This window comes from Vanessa cardui, chromosome 21 (genome assembly GCF_905220365.1).
Source record: "Vanessa cardui chromosome 21, ilVanCard2.1, whole genome shotgun sequence".
Lineage (NCBI taxonomy): Eukaryota > Metazoa > Arthropoda > Insecta > Lepidoptera > Nymphalidae > Vanessa > Vanessa cardui.
This window is the reverse complement of record NC_061143.1, coordinates 11,901,369-11,924,167: the sequence shown is the minus strand read 5'-3', so window position 1 is coordinate 11,924,167 and position 22,799 is coordinate 11,901,369. Positions and strand designations below refer to the sequence as shown.

General features: G+C 38.9%; 1 protein-coding gene across 1 annotated transcript in view; it reads right to left on the bottom strand.

The window, feature by feature from the left end:
* Window positions 1-22,799, bottom strand: part of LOC124538963 (protein unc-79 homolog) — a 47,658-nt gene that overhangs the window by 8,145 nt on the left and 16,714 nt on the right. Inside the window, exons 22-41 of the mRNA XM_047116250.1 lie at window positions 20,710-20,790; window positions 19,184-19,321; window positions 18,305-18,451; window positions 17,805-17,941; window positions 9,345-9,527; window positions 9,116-9,272; window positions 8,737-8,938; window positions 8,342-8,467; window positions 7,416-7,548; window positions 7,017-7,148; window positions 5,930-6,035; window positions 5,649-5,762; window positions 3,670-3,865; window positions 3,286-3,367; window positions 3,040-3,145; window positions 2,417-2,509; window positions 1,396-1,475; window positions 845-948; window positions 367-456; window positions 160-304 (exon numbers count right to left, since the gene is read on the bottom strand). Of these exons, the coding sequence (XP_046972206.1) occupies window positions 160-304; window positions 367-456; window positions 845-948; window positions 1,396-1,475; window positions 2,417-2,509; window positions 3,040-3,145; window positions 3,286-3,367; window positions 3,670-3,865; window positions 5,649-5,762; window positions 5,930-6,035; window positions 7,017-7,148; window positions 7,416-7,548; window positions 8,342-8,467; window positions 8,737-8,938; window positions 9,116-9,272; window positions 9,345-9,527; window positions 17,805-17,941; window positions 18,305-18,451; window positions 19,184-19,321; window positions 20,710-20,790 (2,552 nt within the window). The remainder of the gene's footprint in view (window positions 1-159; window positions 305-366; window positions 457-844; window positions 949-1,395; window positions 1,476-2,416; window positions 2,510-3,039; window positions 3,146-3,285; window positions 3,368-3,669; window positions 3,866-5,648; window positions 5,763-5,929; window positions 6,036-7,016; window positions 7,149-7,415; window positions 7,549-8,341; window positions 8,468-8,736; window positions 8,939-9,115; window positions 9,273-9,344; window positions 9,528-17,804; window positions 17,942-18,304; window positions 18,452-19,183; window positions 19,322-20,709; window positions 20,791-22,799) is intronic.

Here is a 22,799-nt window from a genome sequence, read left to right as displayed (position 1 = left end):
CAAAAACTCATTTCGAGTCGAAAAATTGCGTTTCAGAATCAGCAAATCATGGTAGAGCTGTTGAAAAATGCCAATTTTTTGTTATATCGATGTAATTTACATTCAGTTCACACACAAGCGTCAGGCAGAGGGCAGTAAGCGAGTAGCAAGCGGGCTGACCTCTCGGGCGCGGGCGGCGCCATGTTGAAGGCGTGCGCGTGCGCATGCGCGGGCGGCGGCGCGGGCGCGTGCGCGGCGTGCGGCGGCGCGCTCCACGCCAGCTCCATCTTCGACAGCGGCGACTCGGGCGACGCGTACGCCACGCCTGCGGACAGCCGCCGTTACTCCATGCGCCCGCGTGCCACAGCAGCGGGGCAGCTCACTCACCCGGGCTCCGGAGCAGCGAGTGGAGCGCGGGGTGCGCCAGCGCGTCCCCGTTGGACGACGCCGCCGTGTCCGGCGACGTGCTGCTGCCCACTGCAAGTAACCTACTGTGACGCTGCCATCGTAAACACACACACACACACACACACTGTGCCAATATCCCAGGCCGATATAATTTGATGCAAATGGTGATGACTCAATCAATCAATCAAATATACTTTATTCAAGTGGGCTTTTTCAAGCACTTTTGAATCGTCATATAACAATTAAGTGAAGCTACCACCGGTTCAGAAAGTAGATTCTACCGAGAAGAACCGGCAAGAAACTCAGTAATTATGTGAACCGAATGAAAACGAGGACGGATTTGCGGTACTTTAAAGTAAAGTAATAATGGTATATATGCACATAAATTAACATAATCATTTGTCTCTATAGTGGCTCCAATTGAATGTTGCCCCTATCATATAATGAGGTGACAGACCCACGATCCTCTTCTGCTTGCCGAGCATCCTAGTCCTCGGCGAGTTCTGGTGGAACTGATCCGGCCAGATCTCCACCGAGTGGCCGCTCATTGGAGTCGATTTCCTGACAACATTTAATTCGACACGTATTATTAGCAGTCCCCAGAAATCCCGCAGCTGGCAGGTAAAATTGTATCCGTCAAATGTCTGGTGATATGTGCTTCACAATTAAGGAAATTCTCGTGAAGAAATGTTCAATATTATCCTTACGAGTTCACGTTTCGTTTAAAACTTTGCACAGGAATGGGATTTTTGTGGACTTTTATATAAGATTTTTTTATTATCTTTTTTCTGTAATAAAATTTGGACTTGAATAACAGAGCATTCGTTGATGTCCGTTGTAAAAAAACAGAAATTAGCTTACATTTGCTAAAGTACTATTTACTTTCTAACAAATAAATTTGACTTCAAAGTATATGCTTGGAGAAAATTTGTTTGAGCTTGAATTTTAAATTTTTGAGTGATTTGAGTCAAATATACAAAAAGGTTCCATGCAAATTATAAAACTTACAAATTTGACGAGTCACTGCCGATGGAGACAGACGAGCTCGTTGATAGCTGCTGCCCCGACCTCGACCCGACAGCAGGTTGCTGCATACACCATAATATACCGAGTTAGGAATTGGCATTGTTTGGGACAAAAAATGCCATTCAAAAAGGTAAAAATAAAATGAGATTCTATGACACCACATCTCGAATAGTATATGTATTATACAAAAAACTGCATTTTATACAGAACTAGTATTATATGTATTTGGTGGTAGGGTTTTGAGCAAGCCCGTATCGATAGGTACCACTTACTCATCATATATTCAACCGACAAGCAGGCACAAAGGGACATAATATCTCAGTTACCAAGATTGGAAGTTAATCAATTATCATCAGGTTCATTTACAATGAGCTACCTGACGCGACAAAATATATATCAAATCATCATCCTCCTGCCCTTATCCCAAATTAATTGGTGTCGGCGTAGCATGTCTCTTTCTTCCATACTTACCTATCTGACGTCATCTCACAAGTAACATTCTTTCCAGCCATATCGTCTTTCACACTATCCATCCATCGTTTCATTTGTCGTCCACTACCTATAGAGGTATTGAATATAGATCCATCCACATTCATACTCAAGACCTTCCTCACAATATGCTCCTCATTCCTCCGCATAAGATGCCCATACCATGATGCCACCTTCCACATAACTTCTCGGCTATCGGTGCCGCTTACAAACTTCCTCTTATGTACTCATTCCTTACTCTATCCATTCGCGTAACACCACACATTCCTCTCAACATTCTCATCTCGGCTACATGTAGTTGTCTTAAAGCAAATATGAATTAATTATCCATTTGATATGTCTTGACGACGAGGTCCCGTGTTCGATTCTCGTGGTACCGTTGTTACTTCTGATTTTCCAGTGCTTTAGCTTCTTACATTGGGATCAGAGTAATATACATATGTGATGTGGTCCAATATTTAAAAAATATATTTATGTCTCTAATCAAAAGTTTATATTGTAGATGTCTACTTACGACTTTACTGGCAGTCGGGTAGGGAGACACTACTGCCTGCGCGTGACACACGTTGGGCGGGTCTTCGTAGTGCGATGGCTCGTCAAACGAACCCTGCATAGCGGAACTATGTTACACAATATTACACACTAGTTGTCACCTACCGCTTCGCTCACGTTTAGGGGGTCTTGTCATATGTTAGGCAAAAACGTAGCCCTTGACCTATGACCTTCCTTGCTTCACGCCAAATTTCATCAAATTCGGCTTATTGGTTTGGTCATGAAAGAGTGACAGATATAAAGACAGAGAAAGAGTTACTTTCACATTTATAATTGAGTGAAGCAGATGGAGTGGCGGCGACTTGATTAGCGTCGATCACAGGTTGATAGCCATCATTAGAAAAATAAAGGAATGATTAAAAACATAAAAAAAAGAATAAAAGATTTTAAGAGAGAACATTATTTGAGTTTGCTATGATGTCTCTTCCATTTCATTACGAATCTATTAACGAGGTACTCATTTGCCTCCAGCATATATCTTCAGAAGGGAATTCTCAAGGTTGGTGATGCATTGACAGTGAAGAATGGTTGTTATCTCTTACGGATACAATGTCTATGGTGAGCTATTTAATAAGGAATATTTACAGGTGCAGTGCTGCCGTGCACGGTGGTGTCCGACTTGTCACTGGTCTCGGGGATGGCGATCAGCTCGCTCTCGGACGATTCCTGCTCTAGACTCCACTGTTGGTATCTAAAACACAATTTTAATAAGCAATTTAGAAATTGTTACATCAGGCTTTTGAGACTTAGGTTCCTTCTTTTCGTCATAATATTTTGACGTTTAATACTAAAATGTACTATTTTATTCCACTTAGGTAAAGGCTAACTCACTTGGGAGGTTCAGGCGGGTCCGGCCAGTGCGCCGGGGACTTCGTAGTCGTTTCTTCGGTCTTCGGCACCGGCTCGCGATTCTCTACGATTTACATTTGATATAATTTCAAATGGTCACTCAAAAGCTACTGTAAAGTTGACGACCTCCATGGTCGAGTGGTGTGTACACCGGTTTTCATGGGTACGCCACTCTGAGGTCCCGGGTTCGATTCCCGGAGTCGATGTAGATTACCATTAGTTTTCTATGTTGTCTCGGGTCTGGGTGTTTGTGGTACCGTCGTTACTTCTGATTGTCCATAACACAAGTGCTTCAGCTACTTGCATTGGGATCAGAGTAATGTATGTGATGTTGTCTCATATATTAAAAGGGTAAAAATCACAAACCTCTCGCACGATGTGGCATGGTGTGCGAGTGCTGGGGGTACGACTGCTGGTGCTGCTGCGGTTGGTGCGGCTGGTGCGGCAGCAGCAGCACCGGCGGGATGCGCTTACACTGGTGGTGCTGCGCTTCCACGGACTGCAGCACGCAGCGCACCAGCGATCCCACCAGCGTGCACAGCGGGCCGTTGCTGTAGTGGTACTGCGAGAGAGGACACAATATGCACATGGTCCGTGTCGGCGCCGCCTACCGCCACCTATTGGCAGGAGCCCGCAGCACTCCCACTCAACGCCCATTCAACCAGCCATTCAACCAGTCATTCAACCAGCCATTCAACCAGTCATTCAACCAGTCATTCAACCAGTCATTCAACCAGCCATTCAACTAGTCATTCAACCAGCCATTCAACCAGTCATTCAACCAGTCATTCCACCAGTCATTCAACCAGTCATTTCAATCACTCACTCAAAAAAACAAAATCAAAATCAAAATAAACTTTATTCAAGTAGGCTTTTATAAGCACTTTTGAATCGTCATTTTACAATTAAGTGAAGCTACCACCGATTCGGAAAGTAGATTCTACCGAGAAGAACCGGCAAGAAACTCAGTAGTTACTCTTTTTTAACATTTAAAAAATACAACGTCATGTTAATTAAATACAATTATTTCAATTAATGTATCCTGCTTGGAAGTCAACAGGTATTAACTCCACGCTTTTTTATCATCTACAAAATCTTGTATCGAATAGTATGCTTTTTCTACCAATGTATTTTTAACAAACGATTTGAATTTACTGAACGGCAAAGTTAAAAATGTCTGCGGAATTTTATTATAGAAACGGATACCTTGCCCCAAGAAGGATCCATTGACTTTACGGAGTCGGAAACTTGGCGTTATAAGTTTATCCTTACTTCTAGTGCATATACAATGATTATCACTGATTTTATCAAAGTGATCAATGTTACTGTGAATATACATGATATTGTTGTAAATATATTGCGACGCAACAGTAAGTATTCCTACTCTGTTAAAAACATCCCGAAGAGAGTCTCTAGCTCCAAGATTATAAATAAACCGAATTGCTCTCTTTTGTAAAATAAAGACAGATTCAATATCTGCAGCGTTACCCCAAAGTAATATGCCATATGACATAATACTGTGAAAATAACCAAAATAAACTAAACGAGCGGTATCAATATCAGTTAGTTGTCTAACTTTTCTAACCGCGTATGTTGCGGAGCTGAGTCTTCCTGTTAGGGATGATAAATGAGAAGTCCACTGAAGTCTGGAATCCAATTCTATTCCTAAAAACACCGTAGTATCAGCTTCTTCAAGACGGTCACCATTTAAAGATATATTATAATTTTGCTTGCTAACATTAGGTAGGGTAAAAACTACACATTTTGTTTTTTGAGCATTCAAAACTAAATTATTTACTGTAAACCAATTGTGTATCTGTGTTAATGCACCGTTCACATCGTCATAGTCATTTTTTTTCCTGTCAACCTTAAAAATCAGCGAAGTATCGTCAGCAAACAACACTATATCACAAATACCCTTAACATAGAAAGGAAGATCATTTATATATACTAGGAATAGAAAGGGACCCAAAATTGAACCTTGTGGAACTCCCATTTTTAACGTAGATCCAGAAGACTTTATTCCATTAATGAAAACTTGCTGGATTCTTTGACTTAAATATGAAGCGATGAGATCAAGAGCTTTACCTTTAACACCGTAATATTTGAGCTTATAAAGAAGCGTTTCGTGTTCTACACAATCGAATGCTCACTCATAATCCTCCTAAATTTTTAGTTAAAACAAAATATTCTCTCTTCTGGTCTCTTACGAACAAGTTGTTTTATTAAGCGCGTGAACCTTTGCAATCCTCGAACATAAATCAAAATCATGTCCCAATAGTGGACACTCCGTGTAGGGGAGACACGAGTTCGCAGGAGCAGGCTTAGTGCACAGGTGTGCTGACCTTGTAGAGCAGCACTAGCAGCGCCATGAGCCAGTGGCGGCGCACGTGCGGCTCCAGCGCCGCCAGCGAGTGCCCCCCCGCGCCGCCCGCCGCCGCCGCCGGCCGCGCGCAGTGCTAAATAAGTTTAAATATAAAGTCTAAAATTTAAACTTCCAAAAGTAGTGACATTACTTTTCTTTTCGAAGATAATTTACAACTAAACTGAAATCTTTGAACTTTAACATTTTTAACATTGCCCTTTTACACATCGTAGCAGGTAATAAAATAAACAGAATACGGACCTGTAATAACATCAGCGTGGGTTCAGCTATGCTGGCCCCCATCACGTGGTTCTGATCCAACACTTGGGGCAGATTTGCCATAAACGCGTTGAATATTGACGACAACCTACAAAATCAAAACTTATCCTTACTTGTATACCAAATATACATAAACAAATAATAAAATAAGGCCATCATATCGTTAAGAGGACAATTTCAAAGATTCCAAATAACCTTTGGATAAAGGACGTAATAGTAATGAAGCTTAAATACAATCACTGTTTAAAATGAAATATTTATTTTGAACGATCTAACATTTATTCCCGGAGTTCAGACTTTACTCGAAACTATGATATAATACTGTGAAAATAACCAAAATAAACTAAACGAGCGGTATCAATATTTGTTAGTTGTCTAACTTTTCTAACCGCGTATGCTGCGGAGCTGAGTCTTCCTGCTAGAGATGATAAATGGGGAGTCCACTGAAGTCTGGAATCCAATTTTATTCCCAAGTACACCGTAGTATCGACTACATCAAGCCGGCCACCGCTTAAAGATATATTATAATTTTGCTTTCTACCTTGGGTAAGGTAAAAACTACACATTTTGTTTTTTGAGCATTCAAAACCAAATTATTGACTTTAAATCAATCGTCATAGTCAGTTTTTTTCCTGCCGACATTAAAAAGCAGTGAAGTATCGTCAGCAATTCTATATCACAAATACCTTTAACATAGAAAGGAAGATCATTTATATATACTAGAAAAAGAAAGGGACCCAAAATTGAACCTTGTGGAACACTCATTTTCAACGTAGACCCAGAAGACTATATTCCATTAATGAAAACTTGCTGGATTCTTTGACTTAAGTATGAAGCAACGAGATAAATATTAACTTTAACACCCTAATATTTAAGCTTATAAAGAAGCGTCTCATGTTCTACACAATCAAATGCTTTAGATAAATCAAAGAATACTCCAATAGCATTCTGTTATTTTTTTCAAGCGTCGTAAATATGTTTAAGAAGCGCAATTCCCGCATCAGTTGTTGATCGACCTCTTGTAATTTTAATATTATGACTTTTAATTATGATGCATTTGAAGACTTACCGAAGGGTATGCGGCGATATTGTAAAATACTTTTCCACGGAATTATATCCAAGCAACAGGAACAAATGCCGTAGAACCAATTCCTGGGTCTTCTGAGTCGTTTTGTCTTCAGTTGGATGCGCTTGATCCGATCTATAATTATACATTAAATTCATAAGCATGATATGAAATAATTTAGTCAAGTTACGTCATCAAAATATTATATATATTATACTACTCTATAAATATTTATAGAGTGTTTTATAAGAAAAGGGTAACAAATTTAATAATCGTCATTACTGAGCTTATTTCCAAAAGGTTTTCGATTTAGTTAATCAAAAAATAATTGTAGTATATTTATATTTATTGATAATTTGAACTTGGACCTTAAAGTAGTTTGTTACAAAAATATAAAAATACCTTGACAGAAACTGCATCAATAGGAAGACTAAGAGATTAGTGGTTTCCTTATCAGCCTCTTCTAGGTCGGCTGCTTTGGGTACAACTGTTGCCAGGGTTTCCTCTGATCGCCCAGAAAGAGAATGAATCCCATCTGATAATCCAAAAAAAAACTTTCGTTTCTTCATAACGGTTATTGGTGTATGTACTGTATTCTCGATATAAATATTTCGTCCCAATTTTAATATTGGTTTTGTTATTTTCACTTTTGATCTAATATTTTAAGATTAATAAGTAAGACTATCAGAACTTTGAAGTCTTTATGAAAGCTCCACTAATCAAGAGGCTGCAACCCGGTGGAATGGTCTATTTGTGTATTCGTTCATATCTAAGGTGTTTGATTGGATGGGACTTGTGATAAGGATTTCCAGAGCTTGAACATCACTATGGGTATTCTGGTGATAAATTCGTTCACATGATAAGGCAAATTTTGAGGTAAAATTACTTAGTCGATATCACTAAGCTCCATAATAGGCCTATAATATACATAAATGGAGAGAAAACTTACCTCCGGAGCATTTGTAATTTAAAAAAATTGTGTCTGCTATGGATTTTTTAATGTTACATTTGTAATTCCACGAGTATGTTCTTCGCGTCTTTTGTATCAAATGTTTAGTTTGCATTTATTTTTTCCTTGATTGTTTTTATTACTGAGCAGCATTATCATTTACGTTTGGGTATTAATTTTTTTTAACTAAATTTATATTTCATGCTATAGACACCACATTACACTACACCAAAATACTGGAATGATATGGATACAATAATCTTGGATTTTTATTTATATTTGCTCTATGGTTTTTACTTTGGAGCAACCCAATCGTCTAAGATGGGTTTTGATGGGAACTAAGTGCAGGTATGGAGGCGAGTGCGGGGTGGCGCGTCACCTGCGGCGGGCGCGCGCGGCGCGGCGGGCGGCGCGTGCGGCAGCAGGCCGAGGCCGAGGCCGAAGCGCGACGTCTTGCGCTTGAGCAGCGGCGCGGAGTACTGGCGCGCGTAGGGCCGCTCGGCGCCTGGCGACACGCAAGGTCAGAGCGGGCGCGCGGCGCGGCGGCGCGCGCGGGCCGTACTCACCGCGGGCGCGCGCGGGCGGCGGCACGGCGGCGGGCGCGGACACCGTGCGCTTGTACGGCCACTTGGCGCCGAACGACGCCGCCAGCGAGCGCGCGCCGCCCCGCGCGCCGCCCCGCGCCCCGCGCCGCACCACCCCCGCGCGCCGCGCTGCGGGAGCCCTCGGTTAGCTCGGTGGCGCTCACGGCGCGCCCGCCCGCCCGCCACTCACCTCGCCCGTTGCCCGCGTCCGCGCCCTTGGCCGAGTTCATCTGCGCCTCCAGGAACAGCGCCTCGAAGCGGTTGAGGAAGAACTCCCACGTGAGGATGCGCCGGTCGCTGAGCGTGTTGTGCAGCTGGTACACGGACTGCAGGATCATCGGCCGGTCGACCACCACCAGGTCGAACTGCGTCTCCAAGCAGTAGAGCAGCAGCTGGCGACAAATCGATTGAAGTCTCGTATCAATTACCTCGATCCTTTACCTGATGGTAATTTCTCTCTCTATCTCTACCTCTCTATGAAATTTTGATTTCATTTAAATTGACTTTTTAATTGATATGAAAAAGGAATATTGTGAACACAATTGAACAAAAGAAATAAATATGAATACATCGATGGCGTTATCGTGTATGGTGCCGATGTAGAGCGTGGCGCGCTGCGCGACGTACACGCTGATGTCGTCCATGCTGGAGATGAGGTAGCAGAAGGCAGTGGCCAGCGCAGTTTGCAGCGGCAAACTCGACTTTATGGGAGAGCCGTCCATGAACCTACATAGATGATAAAATTAAGATCATCAACATTAATAAAATATTGTCAGTCCGCTAATGTCGTGCAGTCACCGGATGAGCATGGTGACCCGCTCGACGGCGGTGAAGCGCTTGGTGGCGTCGGGGTGGTGGAAGGCGTCGCGCACGAGCGCGCAGAACACGTCGGCGCCGCCCGCCAGCGTCACGCAGTGCAGCAGTACGGGCACGGCCACCGAGCTGATGTGCGACTGCGCCGCGTCGCACACGTTCCACAGGCTGCCACACAGGGGAAGACTGAGTGCTTGGGCCAAAGTTAGACAAATGGATACAACAAGACATTCTTCAAAAAAGCTCTTAACTTCTTAGTTTATGGGAGGTTAAAATATTAAAAATGTCTATCCATCGACCTTGAGTAAAATGTTACATACATATATGTAATAATAGAATTTTTCACTAGGTGGCAATGACTGTCACTTAGATCGCGCTATTAAAGTGTCATTACACGTTCCTTAAGCTAGCATAATTTTTTGTATTGACGAGTAAGAATTACGTGTGATTATACGTGTTAAAACAACAAGTCTTTCATTTCTAACATTGGTGCCGAAACCCGGGAGAAGAGGAAAAAGTGAACCGTGAAGTTAAGTGAATAAGTGCGATAATGTTGGTAAATTGGACTCTATAACCGTGAGTAAATGAACTTAGAAAAAACAGTGATTAAATTTAAATTTACAAAATATTCGTGACTTACTATTTGGACTTAGAAAAATTTCATTTACCAAACACTTGTAAAATTTTGTGATTTCGAATTTAGGACTTAGAAAATTTTATACTAATGTGGACTTGTAAAATTTTCGTGATAAGGACTTAGAACATTTTGTGCTATACTTGGATTTTAAAAACTTTATTGATTTAACTTTGAACTTAAAACTATTTAGTATTGTGGATATCCGATTTGTTTTTTTTTTCTTCCCGTTTTATAATTTTTAAACTTTGAGTACTGTTGATGTTTTGTTCTGCTAACTTGTCAATAACTTTAGTTTGTTATTAGTTCACTACTTTTTGTTTATGATTGAACTGACTTTTAAAATGATATTGTGTTATTAACGTGAATAGAAGTATCATATTAACAGAAGTTTTGCTACATTTGTCAAGATGGACGAATTAATCCGAGGACAACAAGAATTGTTTGATCAATTAATTAAGGCAGAACGCAATCTTAAGAAAGCTAAGCAGGAGATTCGAGCAAAATACAGTTATTTGATGGCCAGGATGGAAGCGTTAGAAAAGTTAGAAGAGGCGTTTAATCAAAATCATCTCGAAATAGTGGCGAAAGCAACAGACGAGCAGATGAAACAATTACAATACTTTAAAGACGACATGCAAGATGATTTTCAAGAATCTTTCATACAATACAAGGCTCTTCTGAAGGATCATCTTGCTCTCGCAAAACCCCAAAGCATTACACAAAAGAGTGATGCAAATGATAACTTATCTAACGCAAAAATAAATGGTTCTGAAGTGCAATTACCGAGAATTCAATTGCCGTATTTCACGGAAAGATATACGGAATGGCAATCGTTTTATGACATGTTTGTTTCATTAATACATGAAAACAATACACTTTCGCCAGTTCAAAAATTGCACTACTTAAAATCAAGTCTGTCTGGAGAACCTGAGGTGCTCTTGAGAAATTTTCCTACTACATCAGCGAATTACAAGGAAGCATGGGAACAATTAACTAAACGTTACAACAATAAGAGATACAACTGTAATGCAATTATGAAGACATTATTTGGACAAAAATCTATACAACGTGAATCTGCGAGTGCAATTAGGCAATTATTGGATACAACAACTTCTTGTATTAAGGCTCTTAATAATCTTAATATTAATACAGAACAGTGGGATGCCGTTATAATTTATTTAGTAGTGTCAAAATTGTATCACGAGTCACTGAGACAATGGGAAACGAAGATAAGTGTTGCAACAGATGATCTACCGAAATGGTCTCAATTGGAACAATTTTTAGAGACGAGGTTTAGAAGTTTGGAGATGTTAGATACCGGTGCACAGACGAGTAATAAGAGTAATATACAATCGAGAAATACAAACCAATTAGTGAAACCTAAGGCATTTCATTCATCGGTAAATGTAAAAAATAGTTCATCTGAACAGATCTGCGCTATGTGTAATGGTCCTCATTTTGTTTATTACTGCACCGAGTTCAAGAAGCAACCAGTTCTTCAGAGACAGAATTTTGCACAAACTAAGAAACTTTGTTTTAATCGTCTTGCGCCCACGCATCCTTTATACAAGTGCCATCAAAACACCACTTGCCGCAGGTGTGGTAGAAAACATCACACATTACTTCATTTTGAGAAAGAAGATAAAGAAGCTTACAATAATTCGAGACATAATGATGTATCTAGAGGGGAAACTCAACAATGTAATCGAGAAACAACTACATCAAAGAACGAAACAACTGTAGTGGCTAATTTTTCAAGAGGAGATTTAAAAACTTATAACGTGTTGTTAGCAACTGCTGTTGTAAAATCAAGATGTAAAAATGGTTCATATGTTATTAGAGCATTAATTGACCAAGGCTCACAAGCTTCTTTTGTGAGCGAAGATACTGTACAACTAGGCCTTAAACGTACAAATGTAAATGGTAGGGTGTCAGGTTTGGGAGACGGTCAAACGCTTGTTAAGTATGCTGTTAGTATCCAACTTGAGTCCCGTTTCGAACCTGGTAAAACGATATGTATTAATGCTTATGTATTAAAATCACTTACATCCCTATTACCGAGTCGTGAGGTACATATCCCTGATTGGCTAAAGGATCTACATCTGGCCGATCCAGGATTTGAATCACCTGGAAAGGTTGATGTATTACTTGGCGCTGACTTTAACGGAGAAATTTTGCTGAATGGAATTAAAAGAAGTCCGCACGGTAAAATCATAGCTCAAAATACTGTATTTGGGTGGATACTGTCTGGGAAGGTCACACAAGAGTTAAAAAATGAAGAGATTATAACATTACATGTTCAAATAAAAGAAGACGAGTTACTGAAGAAATTCTGGGAAATTGAGAACGAGCCTAATAGTATTCAGAAAAGATTAACCGAAGAGGAGAAACTTTGTGAGAAGATATACGAAGAGACTACAGTAAGACGAGAAGATGGAAAATTTGTAGTAAGATTACCTTTTAAAACTAGTGATCCACAGTGTCAATATAGTCACTCATATAACATTGCGATCAACAAACTAATAATAAAGTTCTCGAAGAATATACAACCTTGAACCACATGGAAGCTATTAAGACAGAAGATGTTGAAAATCCCAAAGCTGTCTATCTTCCTCACCATGCCGTTGTTAGAGAAGATAAGGATACAACAAAGGTCAGAGTGGTTTTCAACGCCTCGAGTAAGGGGACTAATAACGTGTCTCTGAACGATGATCTTTTGGTAGGTCCTAAACTCCAACAAGATCTACGTCACCTTTTACTAAGATGGCGTAAACATCCTATTGCATTGTTGGAGATCTGGTGAAAATGTACCGACAGGTGTTAGTACATGAAGGAGACACTGACTTCCAGAGGATTTTGTGGAGAAGTAGCCCCGATTTACCCGTTCAGCATCATAAGCTGCTAACTTTAACGTTTGGCACAGCATGTGTGCCTTATCTTGCAGTCAAAACACTACAAAAATTGGCGCATCTAGAAAAAGACAAATTTTTAGAGACGAGGTTTAGAAGTTTGGAGATGTTAGATACCGGTGCACAGACGAGTAATAAGAGTAATATACAATCGAGAAATACAAACCAATTAGTGAAACCTAAGGCATTTCATTCATCGGTAAATGTAAAAAATAGTTCATCTGAACAGATCTGCGCTATGTGTAATGGTCCTTATTTTGTTTATTACTGCACCGAGTTCAAGAAGCAACCAGTTCTTCAGAGACAGAATTTTGCACAAACTAAGAAACTTTGTTTTAATCGTCTTGCGCCCACGCATCCTTTATACAAGTGCCATCAAAACACCACTTGCCGCAGGTGTGGTAGAAAACATCACACATTACTTCATTTTGACAAAGAAGATAAAGAAGCTTACAATAATTCGAGACATAATGATGTATCTAGAGGGGAAACTCAACAATGTAATCGAGAAACAACTACATCAAAGAACGAAACAACTGTAGTGGCTAATTTTTCAAGAGGAGATTTAAAAACTTATAACGTGTTGTTAGCAACTGCTGTTGTAAAATCAAGATGTAAAAATGGTTCATATGTTATTAGAGCATTAATTGACCAAGGCTCACAAGCTTCTTTTGTGAGCGAAGATACTGTACAACTAGGCCTTAAACGTACAAATGTAAATGGTAGGGTGTCAGGTTTGGGAGACGGTCAAACGCTTGTTAAGTATGCTGTTAGTATCCAACTTGAGTCCCGTTTCGAACCTGGTAAAACGATATGTATTAATGCTTATGTATTAAAATCACTTACATCCCTATTACCGAGTCGTGAGGTACATATCCCTGATTGGCTAAAGGATCTACATCTGGCCGATCCAGGATTTGAATCACCTGGAAAGGTTGATGTATTACTTGGCGCTGACGTTAACGGAGAAATTTTGCTGAATGGAATTAAAAGAAGTCCGCACGGTAAAATCATAGCTCAAAATACTGTATTTGGGTGGATACTGTCTGGGAAGGTCACACAAGAGTTAAAAAATGAAGAGATTATAACATTACATGTTCAAATAAAAGAAGACGAGTTACTGAAGAAATTCTGGGAAATTGAGAACGAGCCTAATAGTATTCAGAAAAGATTAACCGAAGAGGAGAAACTTTGTGAGAAGATATACGAAGAGACTACAGTAAGACGAGAAGATGGAAAATTTGTAGTAAGATTACCTTTTAAAACTAGTGATCCACAGTGTCAATATAGTCACTCATATAACATTGCGATCAACAAACTAATAATAAAGTTCTCGAAGAATATACAACCTTGAACCACATGGAAGCTATTAAGACAGAAGATGTTGAAAATCCCAAAGCTGTCTATCTTCCTCACCATGCCGTTGTTAGAGAAGATAAGGATACAACAAAGGTCAGAGTGGTTTTCAACGCCTCGAGTAAGGGGACTAATAACGTGTCTCTGAACGATGATCTTTTGGTAGGTCCTAAACTCCAACAAGATCTACGTCACCTTTTACTAAGATGGCGTAAACATCCTATTGCATTGTTGGAGATCTGGTGAAAATGTACCGACAGGTGTTAGTACATGAAGGAGACACTGACTTCCAGAGGATTTTGTGGAGAAGTAGCCCCGATTTACCCGTTCAGCATCATAAGCTGCTAACTTTAACGTTTGGCACAGCATGTGTGCCTTATCTTGCAGTCAAAACACTACAAAAATTGGCGCATCTAGAAAAAGACAAATATCCACTGGCAGCACAAATTACTTTACGAGATTACTATGTCGACGATTTAATGACAGGTTGTGAAACTGAGGAAGAAGCATTACATATTTACGAGGAGATGTGTCAACTAATGAGATCGGGTGGTTTTGAATTGCAAAAATGGAGTAGCAACAATCAAACATTTTTAAATCAAATTAAACAAAAGAATTTAAGTACTGAGAAATCTCTAACAATTAAAACTGATAATATGATGAAAGTTTTAGGAATTTGCTGGAACAGGTGTACAGATAATTTTGAATATGTAATAAATTTAACCAAAATTGAGGAACCTATTACCAAACGCAAAGTCTTATCAGATATTGCAAGACTTTACGACCCTATCGGATGGATCTCACCAGTAGTAATTACTGCTAAAGTTTTTATCCAAAAATTGTGAAAAGCGTGTCTTGATTGGGATGACAAATTACCGGAGAATCTGTTATCTGAGTGGTTGAATTATAGACACGAGTTAATCAATATTAAGAACATCTTGATCCCACGATGGCTTTGCACAACCAAGACGTCTAAGCTAGAACTTCACGCATTCTCAGATGCATCAAGTGTAGCATATGCAGCTGCGATTTACCTTAGAGTTGTAGACGAGAATGGTCAAGTATACGTGAAGCTTATTACTGGAAAGACAAAAGTTGCGCCTATTGAAAAGGAAGTGTCTATTCCCCGCTTAGAACTTTGTGGAGCAACTTTAGCTGCTAAGCTACTAAATGAGGTTTCACAAGTAATGTGTATACCGAAACGTGACCTTTATGCGTGGACTGACTCAACTGTAGTTTTGGCGTGGTTATGTGGACCTGTTAGTCGGTGGGCTACATACGTGAGCAACAGAGTGTCACACATACTAACGATAATGGAGTTTGAGCAGTGGGGACATGTGTCAACACATACTAACCCTGCTGACTGTGCCTCTCGAGGGCTGAAGCCAACAGAGTTAAACAGTTATGACCTTTGGTGGAACGGTCCCGATTGGCTGTCAAAGCCAGTCATTCAATGTAAGAAGCCTGACATAATTGATACTCATGAGGAGGAACGAGTTAAATCGTTTGTTGTTATGGAGAAACCAAACACTAATTTTGAATGGATGAAGTTTTCAGATTTATCAAAACTATTAAAAGTGATTTCATTATGCCGGTGGTTTCTCAAAATAAGATTGCCATCAAATGAGAGAAAACTGTTACCAAAATATGTTACGTCGGATGAAATGATTCAAACCCTACAACTGTGCATAAAACAAGTTCAAGAATGTGATTTTGCGGAAGAAATAAATTCATTAAAAACTAGAGGTAGCGTTGCGAACCGGAGCGTACTACGCACTCTTTATCCCTTTTTGGATAAAAATGGGATCTTAAGAGTAGGTGGACGCTTAAGTCAAGCTGATGTGAGCTATGATCAAAAGCATCCTATTATTTTGCCGGCTAAGAATCATCTTAGTCTGCTAATAATTGCTGATGCTCATAAAAGGACGCTCCATGGTGGTCCGCAACTTATGATGAGTTTTTTAAGATCTAAATTTTGGATATTGAGAGCACGTGAGATGGTCAAAAAATATTATAGAAGTTGTGTTACTTGCCTTAGACATTCTAAAATAGCAGCGTCACAGTTGATGGGTCAGTTACCGGAAGCAAGATTAAAACCGAGTCGAGCTTTTAGAACTTCAGGAGTGGATTACGCAGGTCCCATTAATATCCGGTTTTCCCCTGGACGAGGAGCGAAATCGTATAAGGGATATATATGCTTGTTTGTCTGTTTGGTGACTCGAGCAGTCCATTTAGAAGCAGTTTCCGATTTAACTGCAAAAGGGTTTATTTCTGCATTTAGAAGGTTTGTTTCACGAAGAGGACATTGCCAAGATCTCTTTAGTGATAACGGCACTAACTTTGTTGGAGCAGATGCCATGTTACGTAATATGTTTGCCAGTGCTAAGTCAACTCTACCTAATGAATTAGCTCAGTTGTTAACGTTAGAATCAACAACGTGGCACTTTATTCCCCCAAGTGCGCCTAACTTCGGAGGACTTTGGGAGGCGGGTGTACGTTGTGCTAAAGGTCATTTAAAACGAGTCATAGGGGATACTACCTTAACGTACGAAGAGGTTTCAACATTACTAGCACAAAATGAGGCGTGTTTAAATTCGCGACCTTTGAGCGTTCTTAGCGACAACCCAAATGACCCTCTCCCATTGACACCTGGTCATTTTCTAGTAGGAGAGTCATTGTTAAATCTTAATGACATAGATTATTCGGATCAAAATGTAACGGGATTAGATAGGTGGAAAATGATTCAGAAAATGATTAATGTGTTTTGGAAGCGGTGGTATAAGGAATTTTTAAGTAATTTAAACCAGAGAAACAAATGGTATAAGAAAAATTCAGAAATTGATATAGGAGATGTAGTCGTAATTAAAGATGATAATATACCACCTGCTAGATGGATTTTAGGGAAAGTAATAGAAAAGCACACCGGACCTGATAATGTAACACGTGTAGTAACTGTAAAATGTAAAGGAGGGTTACTTAAACGCCCTGTTAATAAGCTATGTGTTTTGGTTAAGTCATAGGTATTTAAAGTATATTGTCACGGTGGGCGGTTTCTATACACTGTTTTATTTTTGTTTTGTTTATTATAATGTGTAAACTAGTTAACTTCAAGATAAGTTTTATAGAAGTGAGTTTTGTTTTTCTTTATAGATGTTTTCTTACTTTTACAGTTCCAACTTAAGATAGACTGAATTTAAATGTAATGTAAAGGACAAGTCCTTGGTGGGCGGAATGAGTAAAATGTTACATACATATATGTAATAATAGAATTTTTCACTAGATGGCAATGACTGTCACTTAGATCGCGCTATTAAAGTGTCATTACACGTTCCTTAAGCTAGCATAATTTTTTGTATTGACGAGTAAGAATTACGAGTGATTATACGTGTTAAAACAACAAGTCTTTCATTTCTAACAGACCTATTGTCACGGCTAAAGTAGAAAAGGTTATTGGCGCAATCCAATAAACGAGAAAGAAATACAAATATTCATAAAATCTAAATTAAACAATAAATAATTAACGAAAATTTGACAGATACACACTTGTCAATGAGCAGATTTTCCTGACACCATATTAAAAACCCTTTGTGCTCAGCGAGAGCATCCGTGTTCAAGACGAGGACTTGGAGACACTGCAGCAGGTGGTACAGGACATCAGGCCGCTTGGTATTCTTTAGCTCCTGAAACAAGACAATATAAAATATAGTCTTACAAGAACTACCCTCTTCACATAAATACGGCAGAGCGCTTAGTGACGGGTTTAATGATCGGTTGATTGAGGTCGAGTCTGTTTGCATCGGTCGTGGTATTTACTGTTCTTACATACATACATACTAATTAACCCTTTATGTATTGAAATAATTTTGTGGCTGATTAAAGTTATGTGGTGATGGAAATTGTGTTCAATTATAAATAAATAAAGATCTGTAAAGTATAGGTTAGTCATTCGTGTTATATATTTTTTTTATTTAATTAATCATAGGGTTTGTTGGAATAGTTTTAATTTGAAAATTCTGAATCTAATTGTAGTTCCACTTTTATACCTGCAGTAATTGATGGATATATTGCAGCTCTTGTGGTAACTCCTCGATGCAAAAGTGAAACTTTCCAGCTGAAGTTGGCCAAAAATTAGTCATGTCCTCTTCCACCGATTCGCCTTCGTGGTCACCCAACAGGTTTGGGGTTGACACCTTGAAGAAATCGATAGTTAGTGCCTTCACTTCGAAGTATAAAGGATAGAATAGACATATGTATTTTAATAGACGATTTGAGTTGTTTACTAAAACAAAGCTAAAGTTTCAAAGTCGTATTCATTAGTTACAATTGTATTTAAAATCATTGATAAATGGAACTTATTTAATGGAATCCACAAATTTAAATAAAACTAGTTATAACGGATTTTAATCGCGTATATTAATTATTTTGGACATCCCGACGTTTCGAGCACTTAACAGCGTTCGTGGTCACGGGTAGACTGAGTCGGGATGTCCAAAATAATTAATATACGCGATTAAAATCCGTTAACTAGTTTTATTTAAATGTGTAATAATCGCGAAAATTTAAGACAACATTATGTGATTAAAGTTATTAATTTCGGGATATTTACCATGTTTTTTATTTTTATTCGGTGGTGACCGGTGTTTACGTAGCAAACGTACAAGAAAGGAGGTAGTACGATACGGACACCTCTAACATTATCAGCATCTACCCGCACACTTCAGTCTCGTGAACGAGACATTCGTAGACAATGTCGAAATATCGAGCTCCACCGAATAAAAATAAAAGACATGGTAAATATCCCGAAATTAATAACTTTAATAATAAAAATAACCATGTTCATTTAAAATCCAACATTATGTGAATCCACAAATGTTTCTGGAGTTTTTATGAATTATGGATTGGCTAATGGTAGGACAACTCACGTTGGCGGTGGCGGTGGCCACGTCCGTGTCGGTGAGCGTGACGGAGTGCGCGGTGGCCACAGGCGGCTGCTCGGGCGGTGGCAGCGACACCGCCATGTCCAGTTGCTCCGTTATGGTCTCCACCGTCGCCGTCATTATCTACCGCCACCCTCACGTTCAGACTCGGGACACGCGCTACAGTGCTCTACTCTGCTCTACGTCGTAGCAACGATGACTCCGATACTCAGTACGCCGTCAACGTACGCATATATATTGAGTGTGTGCAACAGTGCTAAGCCATAAATCTAATATATTTTAATGAATTCTGAAGCATGACACAAACAGGTCTATATTATAAGGCTCTATCAACGATGTAAGTTGACGGAGGCTATCTATTAATATTTCAAAGTGTTCCCTTTTGGTAATATTTATTATCGCTGCGAGCAAATTTGAATAAATCAAATTTCAATTTGTCCGATTCTATTGAGGTATGATATCAACTCAAATGACACCGATATTTTATGTATGTTTTTATATTTGCTTTTAATAGGATTGTTCTAGAAAAATGCAGCATTTATTATTTCTTTTTTTTTTTAGTTCTACTCTATACAAAAAACCATTAATTGAAATAAAGAACATTCCCTTAAATATTGGAACTAGACCTCTCTCTGAATCATATCAACAATATTCAAAGTGAAGTCAGGATTAGTGTTATTCTTAATGTTTTTCAAAGGAATGATCGGAAAAAATATGCATATGAAAAAGCTTCTTCGAACATCGAACTAACCGTTAAGCTCAACAAAAAACATAAACATCGACAATCGTTAGAACATCTACAGAAATTATGACTGTTATTTAATACGGGACATTTACCAAGCTTTTTAACTTTATATGATGGAATGGATATTTGGACAACAACGACAGCCTGTAAATTTCCCACTGCTGGGCTAAGGCCTCTTCTCCCTTTGAGGAGAAGGTTCGGAACATATTCCACCACACTGTTCCAATACACATGTGGCACAATTTCTATGAAATTAGACACATTCAGGTTTCCTCACGATGTTTTCCTTCACAGCTGACCACGAGGTGAATTAACACAAATTAAACACATGAACAATGAGTGGTGCTTGCCTGGGGTTTGAACGTGAAATAATCGGTTAAAATGCACGTTTTCTAAGCACCGGGCCATCTCAGTTCATATTTCGACAGTCAGTCTCGTGAACAAGACATTCGTAAAATAACTATAAAAAACATGGTAAATATCCCGCGTTAAATAACTGTAATAATAAAAATAACCATTTTAATTTAAAATCTTAACATATGTTATACGTAGCAGTTTAGCTACAGTAAATATAGGATATTTATTAGCAATATATCGACGTGCACATTTTTTGCTGCTGACTGTACCAAAGAAAAGTGACAAAAAAATTACCAAAAATGATTCTTATGGTCATAACAATAATGAAGACATTAGAATAACACCAATGTTAACAAAAAAAGGGCAACCGCGCGAAAGAAGCAAAATAATAAAAGAGGTCAAAACGTACTTGCGTATCGCCTGACGATTTAGTCAGTGTGGCGTCCGAACCGACGTCGCTTATTAGTGACAGTTGCATGAAATGAACAAACTATACATCTATTATATACATACGCTCTAGCCTCCTCTGACACCCAGGGACGGCTCCTCGAACGACGCTACATCACACTCTTCATTTACTCACTAGCAAAACATCAGAATCTACATTCGGAACTACGGTCGTTCTCGGAGACTTCATTTAGTGTTTATTTATTATCTGTCTGTTTACAAACAAAATATAACATTTGATCCCAAATTTTTATTTTAAACTATTTTGTTTATAATCAAACTTTATTTTGTAATAGCAACACAGGTCGTGAAAGAGAACTATACATGCTTAAATGGTATTTAACATGGCATATAGCATGCATAAAGCGCCGTATTTACATACTCTTTGCTAAGAAAATTAAAAAAAAATCATATCATAATAATAGAAATTGAAGGATTAGACTAGTGGTTCAGTTAATTGTTTTTTTTTAGAATTCTGAACAGCTTTTAATCATTTATTTATTAGAGAAATGTATTTTATTTATAATTTAATTTATAACTGTGTTGCTATTAGCAAAATAATATCTAACACACATAATGTACATCATAAATAAATTAGCAGCGGTCTTAAAATCGCTCCCACATACACAAGTAAAGCTCACTGGATTAACGATGTGCGAATTATTGTCTATTCCAAAAAATAGACACGTAAGAACTATAATCCTCGTTCAAATTTGGAAAATGTAGGAGCGACCCTACTCAAACATGCAGCCATCAAGCTACAAATATATTCTCACAATTAAATTTAGAAGAAAAAGAATTCAATAAGGTATATAATTTTAACAAAATTAACTCAGTATCGTGTGACACACAGGGGGATGGGTAAAGCGATGCCAATGTTATATCGAATCGTAATGATGGGACGCAGCTAACTCTACGTTGAGTCAAATTTTAAACCTAGGAGGAGTACCTAACGGACTCGAATTATTATCGTTAAAAGTTCCGATATCATTCGAAACATCAATTTTAAATTCAAATGTTAGAGATAAAATTGAATGTATCCCGAAATCGTTTTTAATCGTCCTCACTATCCTCAGTAATAAGATTTTGAGACAAAAATTTAATTTGAGACAACATCACATACATTACTCTGATCCCAATGTAAGTAGCTGAAGCACTTGTGTTGTGGACAATCAGAAGTAACGACGGTACCACAAACACCCAGATCCAAGACAACATAGAAAACTAATGGTAATCTTCATCGACTCGGTCGGGAATCGAACCCGGGACCTCAGAGTGGCGTACCCATGAGAACCGGTGTACACACCACTCGACCACGGAGGTCGTCTATGGCTATAGGATGATGGCTAAAGCTGAAACCGCACTTTAGAGGCGCGGAGCGGCGCGTTGCGGCCTTCTCACTAGTCAGTGCGTAGCTAACTATCTAGACGACATTGAAGATGGACGAAACTTTTGAAAAAGTGATCGCGGTGTCTTTACTATGTGAAGAGGCAGAAAAGGAAATGTATGAAATCGCTACAAAGAGGGAGAATACCACAAACTTTTTCCACGACTATTGAAAGACACCGTTCGTTTTCATACTAATTTGAGAATGTCAAAAGAAAAATTCATATCGATATCAATTTCTCCTCGTCCATCGTGGGTCGTCTTGTTTGGCTGCTAGTTGAAGTCGAAATGAGTATATTACTAGCTAGCTATACCGCACTAGCGGCAGAGGCGCGGCAAAATATTCTTTGGCGCCCAAACAAGCCGCGCCGCGCCGCTGTGGTGCGGTTTGAATCATATTATTATTTAGTATTATATTGATACTTGAAATCGTATTTTCATCCCTTACCTTTCTCCTCCTCCAATCCTCATTTATTTTAAAATTGTGTGTATGTTTTTCTTACTAGTTATGTGTGTATTTTATCATTATATATGTATGTATTATTTTTACTACTTTATTATGTTTGTATTATAGTACACCTCCACCCTAAATTTATTTATTTATTATAATGTCCTATGCCAACCGGTTGCCTGGAGGAGATCGCTCTTCTAGCGATAAGGCCGCCG